This window comes from Pan troglodytes, chromosome 7 (assembly GCF_028858775.2).
Source record: "Pan troglodytes isolate AG18354 chromosome 7, NHGRI_mPanTro3-v2.0_pri, whole genome shotgun sequence".
Lineage (NCBI taxonomy): Eukaryota > Metazoa > Chordata > Mammalia > Primates > Hominidae > Pan > Pan troglodytes.
In genome coordinates, this window is record NC_072405.2 from 16655920 (window position 1) to 16681468 (window position 25549).

At 52.4% G+C, this 25549-nt stretch overlaps 1 protein-coding gene across 1 annotated transcript in view; it reads left to right on the top strand.

Moving 5' to 3' along the window:
• Nucleotides 1–3027: 3027 nt before the first annotated feature.
• Nucleotides 3028–25549, top strand: part of C8H8orf74 (chromosome 8 C8orf74 homolog) — a 28358-nt gene continuing 5836 nt past the window's right edge. The window contains exons 1-2 of the mRNA XM_016959084.4: nt 3028–3130; nt 5106–5298. Coding sequence (XP_016814573.4) covers nt 3083–3130; nt 5106–5298 — 241 coding nt within the window. The 5' untranslated portion in view covers nt 3028–3082. The remainder of the gene's footprint in view (nt 3131–5105; nt 5299–25549) is intronic.

Here is a 25549-nt window from a genome sequence, read left to right on the forward strand (position 1 = left end):
GTGATTCTTTTGATTATTCACCAGTAAACTTGTACTGAGTCCCAGCCACCATCCAGGCCTGCAGTGGGCATCAGGGCTCCAGAGGTGACTAAGACATTGTCCATGCCCTTGCAGGACCAGCAGGCTAGAGGGGGAAGCCACCATTCAATCAATACACAAGGTGCAATGTCATAAGAGCCATGATAGAAATGAACACAGCCATGCAACACACAATTGTGCCTACTATGTGCCAGGTATGTACAGTGGCAAATAACACAGTCATAAATGAAACAAAATGCCCTCTTTCTCTTACAATCTAGGAGAAAGCAGGATTAGAACAATCATCTACATGAAATGAAAAAATTACAACCTGCAAAGTGCTACTGGGGGTGCATTTAATGCTACAAGAGCATGTGACAGGGACTCAGGAAAGGTTTCCTTGAGAAAGGGATGATTAACTTGAGACATGAAAAGCCAGAAAGAGTTATCTAGAAGAGCAGAGGAAGAAAGAGCATTCCAGGGAGAGAGGGCAGCAGGCAAAGTCCTGGAGGGAGCGTGGGTGAAGCCAAGGCCAGTGTGGGCCGGAGAAGAAAAGGTCACATGAGGCTGGACAGCCACATGAAGGCCTTGGGGCTTATGAATGAGCAGCCATGGAAGATTTGGATGCAAGAAACTGACATAGTCTAATTTCATATATGCATGTATTTGTGTGTGTAGAGAAAGGGGAGAAGGTGTAATATACATAAAATTCAGAGATCTTAAGTGAGACATATATATACACCAGTGTAACCACCTCCTGAAAAACGATGCTGCACAACAGCACCCTAGCAAGTGCTCTTGTCAATGCCAGTCCATAATTAGATTTATTTTTTTAGTTACCTCTGGCAACAGTGTGGAGAATGGATGGTGTAGGTGTGGGGGTGGGGGAGTGGTGGCAAGAAATGGGAATGAACTCTACTTGGGGTAGCAATGGGATTCAGAGAAGAGAATGGGCTCAATAAATGTTTAGGAGGCAGAGTTCCCAGAGCTTCAAGGCAGCTGGAAAGGAGTGAGGGTGAGGAGTCAAGAATGAGGTCCAGTCCATCAGGTGTGGTGGCTCATACCTGTAATCCAAGAGCTTCAGGAGGCCAAGGAGTTTGGGACCAGCCTGGGCAACATAGTGAGACCCCATCTCTACAAAAAAAAATTAAGAATAATTATCCAGGCGTGGTGGGTGTTCACCGGTAGTCCCAGACACTCGGGAGGCTGAGGCAGGAGGATCACTTGAGGCCAAGAGTTGGAGGCTGCAGTGAGCCATGATCATGCAGCTGCATGGCTTGAGCAGTGGAGGGCACCTGATGAGCCAGGGTTGAAGAGGGATCTGGAGGGTTTTCCAGAAGAACTAATTTTCATAGAGGCTGAGTTTGGTGGTGTCAATTAAGAGTCGGCCAGGTGGGGGGATTTAGAAGTGCATTTAGGGAGGACCCTGAGAATGGATGAAGAACAGGCAAGCAGAACCAGGGGTCAGGGAGGCGTTCCTGACAGCGCCGTGCCAGCACCTGGCCCCCGCCTGCCTTAAGCAGACCTGAGATTTCTCAGTCATGTGAGACAGCACATTCGCATTTGGCCTAAGGTCAGGCTGAGTCTCTGACAATTGCAGCAAAAAGCGCTGTACTAATACTGACTCTGAGAAAATGGAGCAGGATAGGACACGGGATGAGAAGGGGCTCTAGGCTTGGGGTATGGAGCCCCATCCCAGCTGCATCCTGGGGAGGTCCCGGGGCCACAGACTTGGGAAGGACTCGAGTGAGGGGCTCCACCTGAGGGCCGAGGCATGGTGTCAGCCTGGGGGACACACCTAGCACTGCATTCAGGACAGCCCCTGCCAGAGGAGCCTGGACATGGAGACCCCCTTCTGACCCTGGATCAGGACTCCTGCCAGCGACACACCCCAAACACTCAGAAGCCCCCGAGGACCCCTGGACACCCCACAGGCGGCACAGGTCGGCAGGTATCCGTTCTTCGGGGAGACGTGTGGTGAGTCGCACACTCCAAGATGGGGAGGGGTGAACACCGCCACTGTGTAAATGTGTGAGTCATTTTCTGTGGATGGACATTGAAGTCACGTGGTTGGATAAAGTCATTGAAGACTAGGTGGCCAGGAAGGGCAGTGAGGGCCCTGAAATATCACCATCACGACGGGAGGAAGGTGGGCGGGGCCTTGACGCAGTCACATGGCTGAAGGAGGATGACGGTTCAGGATGGCCAGAGCCTCTTGCAAGACAACCCCCTGGGGAAATGGGGTGACCTGGGGAGCCAGGGGTCCTGGGCAGCTGCCCACCAACCCTGGCGAGTAGGACCAGGCTTTCCTCACTGGGACTCTGGGCAGTGAGGCAGAGGAAGGAAGGACTTGCCTCCCAGGCAACCGGTGGGTGCCAGTGACTTCCAGGACAGAGAAGAGCAAGGCTGGCCCGGAAAAGGAGCGAACCCCTCCCAATCGCCGCCTTCAGGGGCTTGGGCACTACACTTGGGGACACCCCTGAAGAACTGTTTGCTCTACCCCAAAGCAAAGTCATGACACCAGAAACAGAGCCATGGATGCTACTGGCCAGTGGAGGAGGTCGGGGAGGCCAGACCCTAATAGGAGGAGTCAGGGAGGACGTGGAGGCAGCAAGTCCGGGCAGTCCTTTCCGTGGAGACAGACACACCGACCTGTCGGCAGGCAGGAGGCATGAGGCTACAGTCAGAAGAACATGAGGATGACGGGCAGCATGTGTGCATGTGTGTGTGCGCGCATGCATGTGTGTGTGCACGTGTGAGTACACGTGTGTGCCTGCATGTGTGCATGTGTCTATGTGTGTGCAAGTGTGTGTGTGTGTGTTTATGGGAAGCCTCAGAATGCTCACTTCCTGAAGGAGAACAGGTTATGAGGGAGAGGCAAGGGGGGTTCCTGTCCCTGAGCAGGTGCAGGTGACCAGGCCCAGAGCATCGCAGGAGGGGCCGGGAGGAGAGAAGCCTGGGAGAAGCCATTCGTGACCTAACAAAGCTGGCACTGGCCACCCCCAGAGTTCCGGAAACTCTGAGTCAGTCTGGCTCCGTCTCCTGGCAACCAGATGCAGGGGCCATGGCACTCTTAACACCCCAGGGAGTGAAAGAAGTCTTCCAATTTCAGGTGAAGGAAGAGAAAATGTGGCTTTTAAACAGAAACTGGCTCATCCTGGGCACATAGGGAGGTGGGCACTGGAAGCGCCTCTTCAGGAGACCCTGGGGCAGCCACCCCGGCTCAGCACAGCACCTCTGAGGCTGTGACGAGATGTGGGGCCCAAACTTCAGGCCAGGGCTTACCAGCCCCTGGACCTTGTGGGCTGTTTTTCAAGCCCACATGCAGGCCCAGAAGGGGCGGATCCTGCCTGAAGGGAAGTGAGGGACTGTGCCTGCCTCCTCTGGGTCCCTGAGGGTCCTGTGAGCCACTGTGTGCAGGGACTGTGTTGGGGGAGGCTCTGCTGCTTTCTAGGGGGTGCTGTCTAGATTAGGCAGAAGAGTGGTGGCAGTGGAAGAGGAGTCTCTGGGGGCCGAGGACAGGACTCTAGGCCTCCCTCTGTCACTAAGGCCACCATTGGTCCTCCAGGGTCCCTTGGGGTCCTCCCAGCCAGAGGATCCCTTGCCCCAGGAAAGCAACACTCTTGCGTGTGGTGGGTGGGTCTCTGCTGCACCCCAAACATTTTTTTGCCACTTCCTTTAAGTGGCACTTGCTTCTCCTACATCTGCTGGGAGCCTATAAGAACTTTCCAGAAGGGCCAGCTGAACTCTCAAGTAAAATGGGTTTTTACTTCTAGGCAGGGAAAAAAGTTTACCTTTTCCTCTTGGCCTGCCCGTGTGTCTGAATTTTCACCAAGCAAGACTCATTCCTTCTGCTAAAGCATTACCTCACCAAGCCCCTTCTTGGTCAGTCACTTACACTGTAGTATAAATTTCATTGTCAGATCAATGCCTCTACTGCAGCCAGTTAAGAGTAGACTCAGGAAAGTCAAATTTTATTTTAGGCAGGGGGATAGGGATGGTATTTCAGAACCTGAGGCCTGCTGGAGGTACACAAAACCTGGGCTGCAGTGGCCAGCATGAGAACTCTCAGAGGAAAGAAAGTCCTAGAACAAGAGCAAGTCCCAGGAGGAGGGAGTGCTGCCCAGAAACCAAAGCACAGCTCTTCCCAGGCGTACCCACATACCTAGTTACTCTTCAGGGCTCTGGAGCACCATTGTGGGGACCCCAAAAGGGTCTTACCCCGTAGAGATGGCTTCTCAACTCCTCAACCCCATATTATACCCTGCAACCCCCATATCATACTCTCCAGCCTCCATATCATACCCTGCAACCTCGATATCATACCCTGCAGCCCCATATCATACCCTCCGACCCCCATATCATATCCCACAACCCCCATATCATACCCCACAACCATCATGTCATACCCTGCAACCCCCATATCATATCCTGCAACCCCCATATCATACCCTGCAGCCCCCATATCACATCCCACAGCCCACACATCACACCCTGCAGCCCCCATATCACACCCTGCAGCCCCCATATCACACACTGCAGCCCCCATATCACACCCTGCAGCCCTCATATCATGCCCCACAACCCCATATCTTACCCCACAACCCTCATATCATACCCTGCAGCCCCCATATCACACCCTGCAACCCCCATATCACACCCTGTAGCCCCCATATCATGCCCTGCAACCCCCATATCACACCCTGCAGCCCCCATATCACACCCTGTAGCCCCCATATCATATCCTGCAACCCCCATAGCACACCCTGTAGCCCCCATATCATGCTCTGCAACCCCCATATCACACCCCGCAGCCCCCATATCACACCCTGTAGCTCCCATATCATACCCTGCAACCCCCATAGCATACCCTGTAGCCCCCATATCATGCCCTGCAACCCCCATATCACACCACGCAGCCCCCATATCACACCCTGTAGCCCCCATATCATGCCCTGCAACCCCCATATCACACCCCACAGCCCCCATATCACGTCCTATAGCCCCCATATCACACCCCGTAGCCCCTGTATCATGCCCTGCAACCCCCACATCATACCCTGCAGTTCCCATGTCATTCCCTGCAGAGATCACAAGGTCGGGAGCGCCTGCGGAGGCTTCTGAACTGGGAGGAGTTTGACGAACAGAGAGACTCCCGGAGGAGCATCCTGCTGGACACCCTCTACGAGAGCATCATCTTTGCAGTGGGCAAAGGCTTCCCATGGGTGGAGGTGGCCCAGGTGGTCAAGTTCACAGAAGAGCTGCTAAGGGAAACCAAAGGTATGGCGTGTCCAGGGCAGGAGTCAGCAGGGGCTGGCGGGATGGGGTGGGTGCACATAGGACTCCCCTGCCGTCCACAGCCCCAGCAGCCTTGGAGGAGCCAGGGCCCCTTCCTGCCCTTCCCTGGCATTGGGCCTCCTCACATGCTTGAAAATAAGGTCTCCACTCAGCCTTCCCAAACATCCTCACTGAGTCTTCACTGGTCTGCCTGACTGCAAATCTGAACCACTCCAAGCTGTTTGCACAACAGCCAGGGTGTTTGCTTTTGTTTTGTTTTCGTTTGGTTTTGCTTAACATAAATCAAATGTGTCACCTTCCCTGACTTAAAACCCTTCATGGACCTGAAGGGCTGCACGTTGTTCCTGGTAGGAGATCTGGCTTTGCTGCAGGTGCCGGGGGAGTCCTGGAGCTTGCTCACGCAAAGATGGGGGATGCAGTCAGGTGGGTGCATGGAGGCAGCATTGCCCACTCCCTGGCCCTGTGCAGGGCTTGCATGAGAAAAGGACCTGGTGGCATGAGGAGCTGTGGTCACTCCACCCACCTCTTGGGCAATGAAGTGCAGATTCATTCATTAAGCAAATACATGGGGCAGGCTCTCTGGGGCTGCCCTCACAGTGATACTTCATTCCACTGAGAACCATCCATGGGTGCTGAAAGTGGTGGGCGGATGCTTGATGAGAAATGGGATACTTCCATGCTTTCTAAGAACCTGTCCCACAACATCCTTCGTAGTGACAAAGAGAAAGGGATGCTCTTACAGGGAAGAAGCTGACAGCTGCCTCCTTAGTCAAATGATCCAAGTGGACATTGTCAGTAAAAGGCCACACACAGAATCCCGTGTGCCTGGTCAGACGCAGTGAGAAGCCAGCATTCTCCTGTGATGGTTCCAACAAAGACTCATGGCCTGAATCTAATCAAGAGAAAACAGCAAATTAGGAGCATGGCTCAAAGTAGCTCTCCTGCCAGCTCCAAATACTCAAAGGCCATAAGAGCCCAGGAAAGACTGATAAACCTTTCCAAACTGAAAGAGGTGAAGGGATGTCTTCACACGTGACCTGTGGCCTGTCTGGGTCTTTTTGCTATGAATGAGGTTATTGGGAGAACTGTGGAAACCAGAGTGTGGTCTGGGGACCGGGTGGTAGTGACATGTTCAGGGTGAGGGTCTGGATCGGATGGGTCGTGATGATGAATGTTCTTGCTTTAGGAGATACACATGAAAGGATGCTTCGGTGGGGTGTGTAGGGTGGGGCACTTCTTTTAAGTGGACTGGGAAGAGTTTCTTTCTACTATTGTTGCAACTTTTCATTTAATTTATTTTGCTTTGAAATTATTTTCCAAAAAAGCATAATAATTTTTTTTAAGTGAGGTATATTAGAGGCCTTCCCTGGCTTTTTGGTCATAATCTCAGTAGCTGCCAATCACACAGGCTGCACGATGCTGTGTCTCTCACACACAAGGCGCCATCCTTAAGGCACCCAGAACTCATCACTCAGTCCTGCTGGCAACACCTCAATGTCCTTCTCTAACCTCACCACTTCTGACCATCCCCAGGGCCAGCACCATTTCCACCCCCCTCTCTTGATTGGTCCACTGCTTTCAAATCTTGCATTCTGCAATCGATTTACCAAACAGCGAGTGCTTTTTCAGACACACAGAACGTCCCACGGCACCTCTGTTTGAAGGCATCCAGTGCTCCCAGCCTTAGGCACACCTGGGTCAGCCTTTCTTTAATCTCTTCGGCTGCCAGGTTCTCTTCCAATTCTCTCCTGCCAGCGTGCGTTCCCACCCAGTGGTCCCAGCCTAAAGGCTAGAGCGAGACACGGCATCACTCACAGGCTGGACTCAGAGATTCTCAGGACATCTCATCCCCCTCCTGCCATCCCTAGCCCCATGGACAGGAGCCTTCAGGGTATCCCTCAAGGCCCCGCCTCCCCACTGCTCACAGCCACATGTGGGTACCAGAGTTCAATCCCAGTGTCTGAGCTCTGGAGGGGCTCGTGGCCAGAACAAATACTGACAACCAGGAAGGGGAATGTCAGCCGCAAGCAGGTGGGAAGCGAACTCTTTCAAGTCCCCATCAGAGCCTCCACAGGCCAAGCCCTTGGAAAACAGTCGATGATGATGCAAACCCAACTTCAACCCAAGATTAGGGCGCCCTGGAGCTTTCGGCACTTCTGGTTGGAGCATGCCTTATCAACACAGCACAGCTATGTCTCATGGACTCACCAACTGAGTGCACAGAAAACTCCTCTCCCTGACTGCAGGGAGCCCCTGGATGCCAAGTAAGCTCTTCCAGCTTCTACTGACACCCCCTAAGGAACAGGGAACCCCTCCTCCTCCTGCACTTCATTCCTTACATGACCACACTCATCATTAGGAAGTCCTTTCTTGTATCTAGCCTACAGCTGCCTTCCGCCCCTCTCCAAATCTGTCTTCCAGATTCGTAGCAGCGTGTGGGCGCTGAGCATATTTATTGGGCTTCATATAATGCGACTAAGTACATCTTTCCATTTGGACTAGAAATCCTAGTACCTTTCATTATTCTTTTTAAAAACTCAAATACTTACTGAAATGCTAGCTAAATTTCTGCTACATACATTTATCTAGAGCTTCCATAAATCATATATATGTCATTTTATTTATTTAACATATGTTCATTATTTACCATATTTTAGTCTTCAGATGCTGTATATAATGAGTCAAATACGCCTGTGTTTACTACCACCCATACCACACCACCTCTTTCCTTATTTTAATATGACATCATTCCCATAGACCCTACCCCCACCACCTCCTAACTAACCTCTGCCCCCTCTCTTGCTGCCCTCATCCAAGGAGACTTGTGTTTGCCAGTATTATTCTTAATATACGGCATCTGGATTCAAACACAGCAATCAGTGAGGTGGTCAGGGATGTACCACCTCCCCTGTGTTGGTCATGATGCTCCTGTTTATATAGCCGATGGGTGCACTGGCTTTATCAGCATCAGGTACACCGATTGGCATCAGGCTGGCAGTCCACTAAAGCCCCTAACCATTTCCCCATCCTGCCCTTGTGCAATGGCGATTTCGAATACACCTGCAGGATCTCACAGTCACCCCCACGGATACCACCTCGTTCAGACTGGCCTTCCTTTCCTTCCTCCTGAAATCTGCTCAGCCTTAATCCTGGGCCATCCACCTTACAAGTTCCTCCTCTCATTTTCCTATCATCTGAAAGCGTGTGAGGCATGGTTAATACAAACATGGACTTGAAACAAGCTCTTAGGTGGGCTTCCCATGCCTGAAATTAAACTGGCTGAAAATAGACATCAGGAGGCTGGGGGTCCAGAGGGAAAATTCAGGTCCTACCTGGCCCTTTACTGAGTGCGTGGTCTAGGGCAAGTCTCATCCTTCTGAGCCTCTGTGGACACATCTAGAAAAATGGGGATGCAGGATCACTCTCCACCTGGGATTGTTAGAAGGATCAAATGAGGCTGTGCCTTAAAGCCCACAGCATGGTGCTCGGTGCCTGGGAAGCGCCCAGTGAGTGGCACCTTTATTTTTAGGAGACACAAGGACCTGGGAACTCGAGGGAGCAGGATGTGATCCAGAAACCTGGCACAGTCCGGGGTCACCCACTTCAGATGGGCCCTAGCAAGGACGAGGCCCAGTAGACACGTGCCAGGGCCCTTTCTCCTCAGCCCCTGCACTGCCCCAGTGACCCTGCACTGCAGGAGATGGGGCAGGACCAGAGGCAGGACCAGGAAGTAATTAAAAAAAAAAAGCAAACTGCAGATTTGTTTCAGAAGTCAGGAGCAAGATGGGAGACAAATGAGACTGTCCCAGTTCTGCCCAGTGGGTGACTGACCCACCAGGAGAGCTGGCTCCTGACAGCCATGCCAGGCTGCCTGCAGTGGGGAGAGAGTAGGCAGCGGAGTGCAGCCGCAGCACCCCAGGGTGCAGAGCCCCACGACAGCCAGGCCTCCTGCACCTCGGCTCACCACGGTGCCGTTCAGGATGGTGCCTGCTGTCCCTGAGCCAGGAGGCTGGCCCAGGTGGCGTCCTAGTCAGCACCTGTGTTCTTACTGCCTTGCACAGGGACACTCGTGAGAGCGTGAACAAGGCCTGCAGTCCCCCAGATGCCGAGGGTAGAATTCCAGCTGCACCTCCTTCCCGGGTTCTCCTCACTGACAAACGCTGCCGTCACCTCCAGGCCCAGGCTAAGCCCTACATGTTTCTGGGGACCCAGTTTTGCCATTTCCTAGCTGTGGGACCTTGGCCATTCCCTCAACCTCTCTGTGCTTCAGGTCACTCGTCTGTAAATGTGGGACAAGAACAGCATCCACTTCACAGGCTTGTTGAGTTCATTTATGGCCCTGGAACGGTGGTCAGCATAGAGGAAGCCCTGAAAGCGTGCACTGGAGTCGGCCTTTATGTTACACCCGCTTGCAGGGGTCTCAGGCACCCTCCCGGGTTCCACTGTCCACCTGGAACTTTAGGTCTCCTGCCTGCCCCGCCCGGACAGCAGCGGCCTAGGAAGTCCTGCAGTATCGCTCGTGGAAATCACAGCCTTTCCTCCCTCGGCTTTGCTCAGTTGTTTCTGCTCCAGTTCTGCCCAACCCCAGCCCTAACCTTGATCTTCTCTGGTGACATCCAAGTGGCACTGTGCAGGTTTGGACCATAGGCTCTGAGTCACCAGCTGTTATCTATCCTCCATTCTCTCCTGTGCCCTCCAGCCCTGGGTAAACTCCCCTCCTGACTAAGCCTCTCCCCGTCCTTGGATCGCATCACCCAGAGCTGATCTTGGCCCCTCCGCGTTGGGCCTCATGGGCTTAGCTTCTCTCTCCAGGCCACGGCCATGGCCACGGCCACGGCCTGGGTGCCTCACACCTGCGTTTCTGCAGCTGCGTCCTCTCTGGGCCCTGCAGGCGTGCCTGGCCCGGCTCCTTTCCTGTGATGACTGCCTCGTCCGTCCTTCTCATGCCCTGCTTCACCAGGCCGTCCCCCTTCTCTCTCCACTCAGACCACAGGCCTCCCTGGAGTCCTCAGCTGGAGAGTGAGGATGACCTGGCCTGGAGAGGCTGGAGCTGCCAGAGAGGGGTCTGCGCCCTGTACATCTTTGTCCCCTCCGACTCCCCAGTGCTGAGCGATGCATATGGCACAGAATAGGAGTTGAAGGAAGAAACCAGTGAATGAATAAACCAATAAATGAGTCAATTCCCAATGCCCATGGAGACAGAGAGTTCAAGATGTGCAGAGGCGGCGAGGGGCTGGTCTTGCCCCAGTGACGCTCCTTCCACACTGCAAGCACCGCCAATGTGAGAGGCAGCAAACAGCAAACTCTGCAGTCAAGAAGTCTCAGTTCAAATCCCACTGCGGTCACTACACTGCATAGCCTTGAGAACGATAGTTTCCCTCTCTGTGCCTCCATTTCCACCTCTGTCAAATGGGGGCAGTAACAGTTCCTACTTATAGGAAGGAGCAAATGAATCAGACATGCAGCACTCACAGCAGGATGACCAGCACATAGTAAGTGCTTAATCAATGTTCACTACCATATGCCTGGAGGGGACACAGGATGGTCCCATATCCACGTCCACCTATGTCCAAGACTCGTCAAACAGACAGAAGGTGCCACCCTCTGCAGCCATGGTTCAGGGCAAGAAGGAGCTGCACGCGGGCCATCAGGGTGCTCACTGTCTACACCCTTTCTTGTCTTCCCTTCATCCTGCAGATAGTTTCAAGGCATGGGCCAGCAGAAGCGAGGCCCAGACCACCTCTGACCTGGACTCTAACCAGCTGCCCACACTCATGCTTGGCCCTGAGCACACAAGGGTGCCAGCCTTGCTGCCTACCAGACCGAGAGAGCAGGAAGCTGTTTGCTGTCCTCAGGAGGGGGCCCAGGCGGCCAGGGGCAGAAAGAGCTGGCGTAGGTGGCAGGTCAGGTCCCTGGCACATTCCAGCTCTTTTCCACCTTGCATCCCACCCTGTCCGCCTCCTGGCATTGTCCCCATCTCAGAATGTGGGTGCAGGCAGCCCGGGCAGGGACGGGGGTCCTCTGTCTGTTTTGGCTAAAATCCACACTGGGCTTTCAGTCGTCTTGGAAAGCGGCTTCTCCAGGGATGTTTTTGTTGTTGTTAATCTGGAGCTAAGGATGGTTGCATTGTGTTTGCATTCTAGATAACAAAGCTGGCAGTCGCAGTGAAGGAGGGTCATGTTTGCACAGCAGTGATTCAGAGCTCTGCCAGGACAGCTGCCAGTGCAGTTTATCTCCCAGTCCGATCAGGCCTTGGCGCAGGGAGGGAAGGTGGCCCTTTCTTCAAAAGCTTCAGCTGGCTCTGGCCTGGCAAACGCCTCTCCAGGACGTTCTGCTCTCCACACCAGGCCAGAAGAAGGAGTCCTTTCCTTGTGCCTTCTTGGCCAGCCTCTGGGAAGCTCTGGGCAGATCACATCCAGCCATCTCCCCCGGGTCAAGGGTGAAGCCACCAGCCGTGGCACAGAGGGGCGGGAGTCTTCCAGCTTGGGACGTCCTGGTGGGAGAAAACCACAGGAAGGGGGCACAGTTTGCCAGCCTTATCTAATCCTGGGGAGGCTCAGGAGAGGAGAGGGATGTGGGGGCCTTGAGGAGCCACAGAGATTTAGGGTGCCCAGGAGGCCTGCACAGGAGGCAGAGAAGGTGGGGACAGCCTCCCCTGCTTCAGGCTTCCCTTGGCAGGAAACTGAGCCTGGAGGTGTCCCACCTGTGGCCACCTGGCACCTGCACGACCTCCCCAGCCCACCACCACTCTGACCTCTGTGCTGCTCCGCCCTTCATCATCATCACGCATGGCAGGCACGGCCTCTCTTGGACGCTCTTTCAAGACAGCTGAAGCAGGAAGAACCTTTGCATATGGCCAGGCCCGCCAATCCCAGGCCTGGCAGGAGGCGGGACTTGTGACCGGTCAGTGGAGGCACAGGGCAGCCGGGTGAGTGCCTGGTGAAGAGCGTCATGGTCCTGGCATCTGCAGTTCCACCCATGGCCACTCCTGGTTCTAAAGGAAATGCTGCCCAGGTAGCCTAGGATGGGAAGGCAGACACCTGCCCACAGCAGCCTTGGCGGGCAGGAGGCAGTGACTCTTCCAAGCTCCTGGCATGACAGTTCTTGTGGGGACACTCATGGCCATGCCCACGGTCTGCCCAGCAGCCCTGAAGTACCCCGCCCTCACATCGGGGAGCCTCCAGCCTCTCAAGACCCCTGAAGCAGAGAGAAGGTGCCAGCCCCTGCAGCCTGGGAAAGGCCTCCAGGGACCCCTCCTTCCCAACCAGAACCTGACACCCCTCAGGCGAGACCTGGAGGGGCCTTTAAGTGAGACTTTGTAATTGATGGATGGTGGAAGTCTCCACAGCGGCCCTAGATTGAGATCTTAGAGGAGCATTTCTTGGGACAAACGAGCAGCTCTCCTTTTGTAGATGCCTCCGTGCAGTATTAGTTTACCAGGGTTGCTGCACAGAACCATGGACTGTGTGGGTTCAACAACAAACATTTATTTCCTCATAGTTCTGGAGGCTGGAAGTCCAAGATCAAGGCCCTGGCAGGGCTGGTTTCTCCCGAAGCCTCTCTCCTTGGCTTGTGGACATCCGCCTTCTCCCCACTTCCTTTTGTGGTCTCCCTCTGTGCACCTGTGCCCTGGCGTCTCTGTGTGTGTCCACATTTTCTCTTGTTATGATGACAGCAGTCCTGTTGGATGAAGGCTGGCCCTAATGATCTCATTTGACCCTAATCGCCTCTATAAAGACCCTCTTTCCAAGTATGTCCTGACATACTGGGGATTAGGACCTCAACACGTAAACTAGGGTGTGAGCAGTCCAGCCTGTAACACTGAGCAAGGTCACCACTCCTCGGGTGAGCCGGTGTCAGTAAGTAGGTCAGAAATCAAGACGGGGCCATAGAAACCTTTCCCTGCCTTCCGCAAGAGACTATCCGTCCCACAGAGGGAGGCCTTGTGTGTCATGTGCTTGGCGTTTTAACACAGCTTCTGTAATTGTCACTGCAACCTGGCTTAGGAGGTGCCATTTGAAAGATGAAGACACTGAGGTCTGGAGAGATTGGGTAACTTGCCCAAGGCCGCACCTCGAGTGAGTGGTGTCGGGATTTGAACCCAGGTCAGCATCCACCCAGCTGAGTGACTTTTCATTTGGACAACGGGGACCTATCCACTCATCCAGGGGTGCAGGAAGGCCTGAGAAGCAGGCAGCCCAGGAGAGCCCCCATGGCGAGTGGGCCAGGGCTGTGGAGTGCAGACAGAGCAACACCTGGATGAGCCAGGTCAGACACCTGCTGACTTCCTAACTGGGTCACCCAGAGCTGCTCACAGGAGAGGCTGGGATCCTGGCCCCAGCAGGAAGGCTCCAGGATGGTGAGTGGCCCAGGCCTAGCTGGCAGGGTGAGTTGTGCCCTTTGGCTAAGGTGTCCTGGTCTGGATGTGCCACCTGTGTGTGGGCAGATGGTACACGTTCTCTCAGGACCCCTTCCCACGTCTGACTTCTCAGGTTCTTACTCCATCAGCTGGACTTACTGGTCAGCCTTGGAGCCCCCAGCATCAGAGGGGACAAGTTATGAGGATGGAGTAGCCACATCTCAGGCTGGGAATGGCACTGTGTCCCTGAGACTGTGGGACTGCCCAGTCGCTTTCATCTCTGGGGGATGATGACCATGAGAATGACCAGGACCCCAAGTCAGGGCTCCCCTCACCAAGCTCGAGTCAGCTGCAGGGCTTGCCAAGATGCACAGGCAGTGACCCAGCTGTGGCTACAGGGACTGTCAGCTCCACGGAAATCCCCACAGCTTATGAGAGTGGAGAGGAGCCCCAGAGGTCACTGGATCCTACCCCCACCTGACAGACATCCAGGAATCCCGTCTTTCCGGTGTCTGAGCATCTGAGGCCCTCAGCTGTCAGACTGATGGGGAACGCCTCCTCACTTCTGGAGAGGAGACCTACTCTGCCAGTGAGCCGCTGGTGCTTCTGGACAATTCTTCCTGCTGTTGCACTGAAAGCTGCCTCTTTGAGCCTTCCGCCGGCTGGCCCCTGTTCTGCCCCATTCTCCAGCAAGCCCAGAGTGAGCCCAAATCCCTGCGCGCTAAGAAGCCGGCCTTCCCATGATGCTAGGCAGGAGGTGACTGCAGCAGGACGGGAGCCCCGTGCTTCCAGGAGGACCAGGGAAGGGGATGATGATCATAATCTCAGCCATACACATGGCACACTGAGCCCTCTGCCCATATCATCTCATTTAATCCCCATGGCAGTCTTGGGTGGATGGGTACTGTTGTCCACATTTCACTAACTCAACTGAAGTTCAGAGAGGTTTGATAACTTGCCAATCATCACACAATAGAGGGAAGAACCAGTATTAACCTTGAGACTTTCTGGCTGCAGAGCCTGTCTCTTCTGCCAAAGCTCTTTCACATGAATCATTCTAGCTCCTTGAGAAATGGGGGCAAGGATCGGTGAGGGGCCAAGTCTCCTAAGCACACCAGGTAGGGGGACCATTATGGACAAAGAGAAGGGCGTGGACAAGAGTCCATGACAGTCTTTAAAACATGTGGTCCTGAGCTTGCCCTCTGAGCCCTAGGCAAGTGACCAAAAAAGATGTCTTTAAAAGAACAATGAAATATTTCTAATCCTAGTGTTTGAGTAGATTTTCCCCTTAATATGGATATTGGTTTATAGTAGTCCCCTCTAATCCATCAGAGATATATTTCAAAACCCCAAGGGGTGCCTGAAACAGGGGATGGTACCACACCCTATATCCACTACTCACAAATTTATTTTTCTCTCTTCACAATTTCACAGATAGAAGATTTGTTCTTACGTAGTTCTTAGAAACCTCAGCATATGATTTTCTTTGTTTCCTTACAAAATCGAGAACTTTCACCTTTTCACTGAAAGGAAGCACTTGGTGGCTTCTGTTTGGCATATCCGAATTGCCAGCATCGCCACTGTTGCCCTTTGGGGCCATCATTAAGTCATATAAGGGTGACTTGAGCATGAACGCTGCGATACGTCGACGGCCCATCTGATAACGGAGATAGCTCCTAAGTGACCAATGGGAGGGTAGCATTGACAGTGGGGGTCCTCTGAAGGAAGGAGTGATCCACTCCCCACATGGGACGGAGCAAGATGACGCAGATTCCATCGTGCCACTCAAAACGGTGCAACATCTAAAACTTATGAACTATTTATTTCCGGAGATTTTTACTTAATCTTTTTGGACTACGGTTGACCACAGGTTACTAAAACCAAGGAAACTGGAGCTACAGTTAAGGGCGGACTACTGTATCTTATCAAACAAAGTTGAAAGACATAGTGGATAGGAAACCAATATGGCAGTTCTTCAAAAAAGCAACCATGGAAGTGGCATATGATTCAACAATGGCTTCTCTGGGTACACACCCAAAAGAATTGAAAGTGGAAACTTGGGGAGGTGTTTGTACATCCATGCTCATAGAAGCATTACTCACAATAGCCAAAAGTGGAAGCCACCCTAGTGAGCATGGATAGATGAATGGATAAGCAGAATGTGGTCTATCCATACAATGGAATATCATTCAGCCTTACAAAGGAAGGCAATTCTGTCCCATGCTACGACATGGAGGAACCTTGAAGACATTATGTTACGTGAAATAATCTAGATGCAAAAGAATAAATATCGTATGAGTCCATCTATGAGGAACCCAGAGTAGTCAAATTCATAGAGACAGGAAGTAGAATGGGGATTGCCAAGGGCCAGGAAGAGGGGGAGTGGGGAGTTAATGTTTAAGGGATATGGAGTTCTAGTTTGGGATGATAAGAAAGTTCTGGAGATGGATGGCAGTGATGGCTGCAAAATAATGTGAATGTTCTTAATGCCATAGACTATAAACTTAAAAATAGTTATAATCGGCCGGGTAAAGTGGCTCACGCCTGTAATCCCAGCACTTTGGGAGGCTGAGGCAGGTGGATCACGAGAGAAGGAGATTGAGACCATCCTGGCTAACACGGTGAAACCCCGTCTCTACTAAAAATACAAAAAATTAGCTGGGCATGGTGACATGTGCCTGTAGTCCCAACTACTCAGGAGGCTGAGCCAGGAGAATCACTTGAGCCCGGGAGGTGGAGGTTGCAGTGAGCCGAGATTGCACCACTGCACTCTAGCCTGGGCAACAGATCGAGACTCCATCTCAAAAAGAAAAAGAAAGGAAGTAGTTAAAATGGTCAATGTTATGTTATGTATATTACAACAACTGAAAAATTAAATTTAAATCTAAGAATGCTAGTGGACATATTGTAGTGCTGTATATTTCATATATCTTCCATTCACTCCTAAAAAATGGCTGTGGTGTACTCTCCTTGGAGTTGGAAGATCTGGACTGAGACCTGATTTTGCTACTGAATAGCAGTAGACAAGCCACATGCATGCTTTAAACCTCAGTTTCTTCATCTGTTAAATGGTGTCAAATACCTACTTCATAGGTCGGTTGTGATAATCAAATGAGTTGATGGATAATGTAAATGCTTTAAAACTGTAAAATAACACACTAATGTAGTGGTAGTATTATTTCCTGAGAGCTTAGCACTGGGCAGCAACCACACGTCCAGAGCTTTCTGGGAAGATTTTCCATTATCTGCCCTGTCGTTCTCATAAGCACCCACACGCTTTTCAGTACAAGAATCTAGACTTGGGTCTACAGCCACACCACCTTGAACATGCCTATCTTGTCTAGTCTTGGAAGCTAAGCAGAGTTGGACATGGTTAGTACTTCGATGGGAGACCGCCCTGGAATACCTGGTGGTATTAAAAAATTAATTAATTCAATAAAGTAATAGTAATAAAAAGAGAATTTGGATTTGGGAAGTCTGGCCCATCTAGCAGGTTCTTGCCACGGAGGCACCCACAATAGTGGGGAGAAAGAGGATAAAGCACAAGGGCCTCTTGAGTTATGCAATAAGTGGTGTCCTATTCCCCTACCCATAACTGGGGACCCAGCCCACTCCCAGCTGTCCTGTCCCCTTCACTGTTTGAGTGACCAGGAAAGAAAGAGCCTCCACTACTCTTTGGGTGGGGCCCCGTGCCCGCCCATCCCACCATAGATGAGTAGAATCACCAGGCAACCGCCAAGAAGGCATTAGATTGAAGAAATCCAGTCTCCGGGGTTATAGTCGTAGAGCCATGCTTCATTCTCTGCCAAACCAGGTTCAGTCCAGGAGCCCACACAGCCCACCAGGGAGTAGGAATGCCAGCAGACGCCTGATGATGGCAATGACGGTGACAATGGCATTACTTATTGAGAGCTTACTGTGTACCAGGCACTGTGGAAAGCACCATATATGCATGCTGTCCCCTAATCTTACGAGGTAGAGATTTTTATTGCCTCTATTTTACAGGTAAGAACACTGCTGCCCATGTCTCTTATACCGTGGAATCAATATATGCAATGGTTTTTATTAAAAGTCTTGCATAATAGAAATAGATTGCATTACGGCTAGGCGCAATGGCTCACACATGTAATCCCGGCAGTTTGGGAGGCCAAGGCGGGTGTATCACCTGAGATCAGGAGTTCAAGACCAGCCTGACCAACATGGCAAAACCCCCATCTCTACTAAAAATACAGCTACTTGGGAAGCTGAGACAGGAGAATCGCTTGAATCTGGGAGGCGGAGGTTGCAGTCAGCTGAGTAAGATCACTCCACTGCAATCCAGCCTGGGCGACACAGTGAGACTCCATCTCAAAAAAAAAAAAAAAAAGAAAAGAAATACATTGCATTAGAAAAACTGCTTCCAGTGTGAAAAGATTCTGCTTTTAAATACTATTTTTAAATCTGTTTACATTTCTGTGATTTTATCATCATTGCACAAATTAGGAATAACTTATTTTTCAGAGTTACCGTCTTCTTAAAGTAAATCTTTCATTTAATTATAGCATACACACAGAAAAATGCATAAATTATAAATCTTCATCTTGATACTTCTCAGAAAGTGTGCCCATTTAACAGCATCCAGAACTAGAAAGTAGAATTAAAACATTATCAGCAACCAGGCCAGGTGCAGTGGCTCACACCTGTAATCCCAGCACTTTGGGAGGCCGAGGTGGGTGGATCACCTGAGGTGAGGAATTCAAGACCAGCCTGGCCAATAAGGTGAAGGCTGTGTCTACTAAAAATACAAAAATTAGCCAGGCGTGGTAGTATACACCTGTAGTTCCACCTACTTGGGAGGCTGAGGCAGGAGGATCACTTGAACGTGGGAGGTGGAGGCTGCAGTGAGCCAAGATCGCGCCACTGCACTCCAGCCTGGTCAACAGAGCAAGACTCCATCTCCAGAAAAAAAAAGAAAAAAGAAAATTATCAGCAACCAAAAGCCTCTTTCTGACTCTTTCCAGAAACTACTACTGACTTCTAACATCATAGTTGGGCCAGTTTTAATAAATGGAATAAAAAAGACAAAGAAAAAGAATGCTGATGCCCAGAGAGGCAAAATAACTTGTGCAAGTGATGAAGTTGTGCAGCCTGAGGTTAGCCGCATCTGCCTGAATCCCCAGTCTGTGCTCATACCATACATACCCTACTGCCCCTGACAGAGGAGCTGAGCTTCAAGGAATGGCCCCAGCATCAGTGCCACCTTCAGTCCCATCTTCAGTCCAGGTGTTCCCTAGGCTCAATGGTGGCTGCTGTGTGACCGTGAATGGTGGCTGAGAACAGAACACACAGCTATTGAATCCTTGGTGCCAAAGTCACAGGGCAGGAGGACGATGCATCTCCAGCCAGCGTGGTTCTCCTCTGGCCAGTCCGGGCCCATCCTGATGAGGTCAGGAGGGATGTGGCTGCTCCTCTTCCCCCATGGGAGTGTCAGGCCCAAACAGCCTGCCCTCTCTCCTCTTTGCAGTTTACCATGTGGCTTTGGAAAGGGGTCATCCTGAAGGGACCACTTGTGCTGCAGTAGGAGGTGGGAAGACCAGCAGTCCAGGGACCCCAGGACAGGCAGGAGCCACAGAAGAGGTCTCAAGCAAAGGTGGCAAGCTCTCGGGGCTATTCCTGACAATCCTGCCTATCTCCAGGCCGTGGACAGCAGGGCAGCCACGAAGCTAACTTCCAAGAACAGCACCTGGCCCAGTCTCCTTCCCTGGCTCCTCCGTTCCCTTCCCTGGGCAGACAGTGCCCCAGCCAAGCTTTCACAGACATTTCTGACGTATCAAAAAGCACCAGGGCTGGGGCAATGAAAAGAAATAGACACCAACCCCTTCCCTACACAGGGAGTGGTGATGGGGAAGGCAGCTCTACCACCAGGTTCCTGACCCCTCACACCTGGGCTGAAGCTCAGGTCCTGACTTTGCCACAGGTTAGCTTTAGGCAAGTCTCATCCTTTTTCTGGGCCTCAGTTTCCCCATTTGTAGAGAAAAACGATTGTACAAGCTCAACATTTCTCCTTGGTCCAGAGAGATGTGCTCCTTGGTCCAGAGAGACTATTTGCCCCGAATAGATTTGAGAAGCATTGCAAACGCTCCATGCCTTTTGGTGATCTGCTAAGCTCATTTGCATATTTTGTTGAGCTCATTAGCATATTAAAGCTCTGTTTAATCTCCTTGGATCCAACATATCTTAAAGGTCTCTCTGGCTGTGAAACATTCATTTTGATATACAGGTGACTCTTGAACAACACGAGATTTAGGGCCGCCAACCTCCTGTGCGGTTGAAAACCCATGTGTAACTTTGGACTCTTCCAGAATTTACTTACTCATAGCCTACCGTTGACCAGAAGCTTACTGATAATATAAACAGTCGATTCACATACATTTTGTATGTAATATGTATTATGTACTGTGTTCTTACCATAAAGTAGGCTGAAGAAAAGAAAGTATTAAGAAAAACATAAGGAAGAGGAAGTACATTTACCCTTCATTAAGCGGAAGTGGATTACCATCAAGGCCACTCTTCTCGTCATTTTCATGTTGAACAGGCGGAAGAGGGGGAAGAGGAGGGGTTGGTCTTAGCGTTGTCGGGGTGGCACAGGAAGAAAATCTATGTGTAAGTGGACCCACAGGAGTGTCTAGAGGCCGAAAGTCAGAATTCAGCCTAGGGACTCCTTCCTCGTGCAGTTCCAACCCACGTTGTCCCAGGGTCAACTGTAACAGCTACTGCAAAACGTTCTTTGGAAAATGTGACCAATGGGGTTGGAGGTCCCTTGCAGTGTCCACCTCCAAGAATCTACAAAAAGACCCCAAAGCCGCTTGGAGCTGGATGGCCTGGAGTTTGAATACCACCTGAGGGGCCCTGAGCAAATCCCTCAGCCTCTTTGAGCCTCAGTTTCTCTCCCGGGAGGAGAGGGGTTGGTGCCTGTGCCAGCCTCACCGTGCTGGGAGCTGGGAGACCGAGTGACCCAGAGCATGCATGGCATAAGGCGGTGGGTGCTCCCTAACTGAGGGGAGCTCACCTGGGCGGTACAGTCCCCGGCACCCAGGGGTGAAGGAGTTTAGTAGTCTCCCCAGGAGCACAAAGGGGGCAGGGGGCAATGTGGGGTGCGGGGGATGAAGGATGCTGTTGGTTGGAGATGCTGGGCCCTTGCTTTCGTCTGCTTCCCACCACACTGGGCCAGCCCTGGTAGGCGCTCAGGTATTGGGAAAGGTGAGCAGTGCCACGCTGTAGCCTGACTTGGTTCCTGCCCCTGGGAGGCAAGATGGGGGAACCAAACTGGTTTTTCGGGGTACCTGGGTCCTCCCGCTCAGGCACACCCAGAAGGAGCAGCCTTCCCCGTTTCCAGCCCCGCAGGGATGTGGCGCATCTCCCCCCGGCTCGCCCAGCCCAGACTCCGGGTGTGAGGGGCCAAGGAGGCCACCGGAGCCCCCTGGTCCGAGCCGTTTCTGCCCTGATCGCGGAGCTTCCCGTGCTGACATCTGCCTAGCAAGCCTCCCCCGCCCTTCCCCTCCTCATTCCTCTCCTCCTCCACTCGTGCTGCATCTCCTCGCAGGTGCTGGCCTCCAGGGGCTTGGGGACCATCTTCAGGAAGTTCCCAGCAGCCAATGCAAATGAAGGCCACTCCCTGTTATTGAAGAGCAACTTGCAGGCACAGATCTGTCCGCCCGGCAGCCAGCGGCTTCTCTCTGAGACTTAATCCCTCCGCTTTCTGAGTCACCAGGAACTTCTCAACCCGAGGCCCAGGGAGTGTGGTCCGAGGCCAAGAAAGTGTGTCTCATAAGCCGGCTTCCAACAAGCTTTGCTGAAACCCAGAACCAGCCAAGAGTGTCTGGGGGCCGAAAGTTAGAATTCAGCCCAGGCACTCCTTCCCTGTTGACCCAGGACAAGGTCTACACTTGGTCTGTATGACCTCTTAGGAGCAGGCCACAGCCCATGGCCACAGTAGGGCATCGGCCAGGATGATAAGCCGCCAGGACACCCAGGCACGGCTGCTGAGCACATTCACACTACTGAGCCTGGCAGACTTCTCTGTTCAGATCTGGGTTCTGTGTACGGCTGCTGGGGCTGAACAGAGGGGCTCAGGGGCTGGCCTTCGCCAAGGAGGCAGACACAGCCACCCACAGCTGCAGGATGTAGGTGACCCCACCCCATCTCCGTCAGGCCAGGCCAGGCTGGAGGAGGAGCAGGGCACCTTCTGGCAAGTTCAGAGAAGGTGTGATGAGTCATCTGATGAAGCTCACACACTGTCGCACACACACAGGCCCAGAGTCCAGCTTGCTGATCAAAAATGATGGCCGCACGCCTGCTCACCCTCTGGGATCCCTCGATGGGCAGCCTCTGCTGTCCTCCATGCGGCCACCGTCTTCCCTCTGGGATGGCCCCAACCTCTCACGTCTGGCCTCAGTACCTCTCCACCAGGTTCTTAACCACGAGGAATTTGATAATCCTATGTACGCTATCCTTGGAGGTCCTGGTGTTCCGTGATGAAGTCAACTCTTTCACACGGCACATAGGGCTGTCATGAACCACCCTGTCCAAACTGACCACAAGCCCTGGGTCCCCCAGCTCAGTCCCCAGTATCCAGCTTTGCCTCCCGGACAGCTGGGTGTGGCCCTGTGCACACAGCCATGCTGTGCCCCGCTCACCTCTGGCCTTCATTGCTCCTGGCCCCTCTGCTTGGGGTGGCCTTTCCCACCAGCCTCTGGACTCCAGCCTAGTGCCCCCGACACGGGGCATGTGCAGATGCCCTGGCCTCTCAGAGCTCCTTCTTATCTCACTGCATCCCTGCAGGGAAGCTCCTGCCAATTGATGGCAGGCCTGCACGCTCTGATGCCCAGCTCTGAGTGAAAGGACAGGAAGGGACACAGGGCGTGTGGGGCCAGGGGGTCTCTGCTGTTCTGAGGGCAGCAGCAGCCAAGAGCTTCTGGTCAGTGAAGCAGGACCTGGACCCTGCCCTAGGCTGATCCCCGCCGAGGCCTTGGCCCTTCCTTCTGACACAGCTCGTTCCTCCTGCTGCCAGAATTGGCTCCCTGGAACCTGGCTCCGCTCACCCACTACCTGCTGGAAACCTTTCTACCATGTCTGGGTGGGCCTGGCCTTTGGGGCCTGTTCTGCCAGCCCAGCAGCCTCCATGGTGAAAGCCTTGGCCACAGGCAACATCCCCCAGCGCCTGGCACATGGGAATGTTCCCTAAATAAATCCTTTTGTGTGTGTGTGAGACAAGGTCTCACCCTGTCATCCAGACTGGACTGCAGTGGCACGATCAGTAGCCTTGACCTCCTGGGCTCAAGTGATCCTCCTATCTCAACCTCCTGAGTAGCTGGGACTAAAGGCATGCACCACCATGCTGGCTTTTTTTTTTTTTTATAGTGTTCGGGTCTTTCTATGTTGCCCAGGCTGGTCTTCAACTCCCAGGCTCAAGGGATCCCCCTGCCATGGCCTCTGAAATTGCTGTGGCCGCCCATTCCCTTGTGTCCATTCAACAAGTCTCTCGTTCTCTGCAGAGCACCTCCTGGGAGCTGGGCACTGCTCTGGCACTTGGCACCCAGCAGTGAACAGAAAAGATGGCCTCTCGCTCCCTCGCAGCTTGAGTGATAGTGGAGGGAAAATGACCAAGAACAAATCACATCAGTAAAATGCACAAGATCAAAGATCTTGATGAGTACTCTGGAGAAAGACTCCATCGGGGGTAGGGAGATGGGCAGTGGAGAGGTCCTCTGCCAGATGGTGGTCCTGGGAGTGGGACCCCTGTAGGGCAGGGCATGCTAGGGGCTTTCAGGGCCTGGCCGATCCAGCCTCATCTCCAGCCAGGCAGCTCCTTGCCTGCAGATCTCCAGCCTGCTCACCGCCTTCCTCCCACAACTTTCAGTCCCTCAGTGGGCCATGCCTGCTTCAACCACAGGGACTTTGCACAAGCTACTCCCCCTCTTGCCTTGCCCTTCACCATCTCTCTTTGCCCAGTAAACCCCTCTGACCCAGTACATCCCAGCTCCTTTACTGCCTCCTCAGGGAAGCCCTTCCTGACCTTCTTCCTGTCATGTGTGCTGCCAACCCCACACAGCCTTGTGCAGAGCTAGATATCTGTGTGTTTCCTCCCCACTCCTCAACCACCTCCCTGGAACCTGGAAGAATTCTTGGCACAGGGAAAGCCCCCACTAAGTATTTGCTGACCTAATGAATAAACACCTCCACCTTGACATATTAGAGCTGGTTCACTTACTCTCTAGACTTTGATTGGGCCCCTCCTGTGCACAAATCCCAGTGCTGGGGGCTGAGAATACAAAGGTGGCCATCATTTGTTCAACTGCCTCCTCTTCAAGACGGGAAGCTGTCTGAGGGCAGGGGTCATGTCAGACATCAGCGTCTCATCATATGGTATTCTCTCTGTTGGTAGGCCCACTGTCCCTCAAACATCCTCTGTAAGAACCTGGGGGTTGTGCCAGTTTCTGTCTTGCACACCCTACGTCTGAGGACGGCCAGGTCCTGCCACTCAGATCTGCTCCTTCTGTGCACTGCCCAGAAGACAGAGCCCTGGCTTCTGAGTGTGGCATCCATCCAAGGCCCCTGGGTCTGTCTTCCACCCACCTCTCCATGCAGCTCTTGCCATCGTCTGCCTCCACCTTTAGGTGCCAACGACAACAAGCCTCACCTTGCTCCCACCCAGGCCAGGCTGCTGCCTGCTCCTCTGCTGTCACTCAGCTGGGCTGTGAAGTGGCCCCACCTCTGGCCCTGGCTCAGCCTCACTCTGGGATGCAGCTCACACATCGCCTTCTCTAAGAGGACCCGGTCCTGAAGCCCATGCTGTTCTTCACCCAACTCTGTTCCTCTTTACTATGCACTGTCATTATCTGCTTGTGTCTCTCCTGCAAGCAACTGAGAGCAGGGGATATGACTTATTTGTTGTCATAGTATTGCCAGAATCTTGCATAGTGCCGAGTAATTAATAGACAGTAACAATTTATAGGTTCAGTCACCATTTGACAAACTAATCTTGGATGAATGGAAGGATAAATATGTAAACTGAAAAGTATCTGAGACAGGTCTCAATCAATTTAGAAGGTTATTTTGCCAAGGTTAGTGATGTACCTGGGAGAAAGTTCTGTTCCTTTCTCCAAAGATAATTTTGAAGGCTTCAATATTTAAAGGGGAAAGTGGGCTGGAGGGGAAAGAAGGAGGGTATGGTAATCCACATGTTGCAAGAGAAAAGGAGCAGGTGGGGAATAATCAATTATGCATTCCTCCCTGGCTCAGTAAATTGGCATTTTATATAAGATAAGGCAAACATAGAGTAGCTACCTGTGGAGATATTTAACCTTTTATTTGTAGCTACCTGCTTAGGAATCAAAGGAAAGACAGTTTCTTGTGTTACTCAACTTTCAGCTTAATTTTTTTCTTTTGGCATAGTGAATTGGGTTCCCAAGTTTTTCTTTTCCTTTCACAAACGGATGGAAGGATGGGCGAATGGATGGGTGGATAGATCAAAGAATTAATGGATGGATGAATAGGTGAATGGATAAACAAATGGGTGGAAAAATAGATGGATGGAAGAGTGGATGAATGAATGGATGGAAGAATGGATGGACAAATGGATGGGTGGACGGATGGATGGATGGGTGGATGGATGGGTGGGTGGAAGGATGGACGGATGGATGGATGGATGGATGGGTGGATGGATGGGTGGGTGGATGGGTGGACGGATGGATGGGTGGACGGATGGATGGATGGATGGATGGGTGGATGGATGGGTGGATGGATGGATGGATGGGTGGGTGGATGGATGGATGGACGGATGGATGGGTGGATGGATGGGTGGACAGATGGATGGATGGATGGATGGGTGGGTGG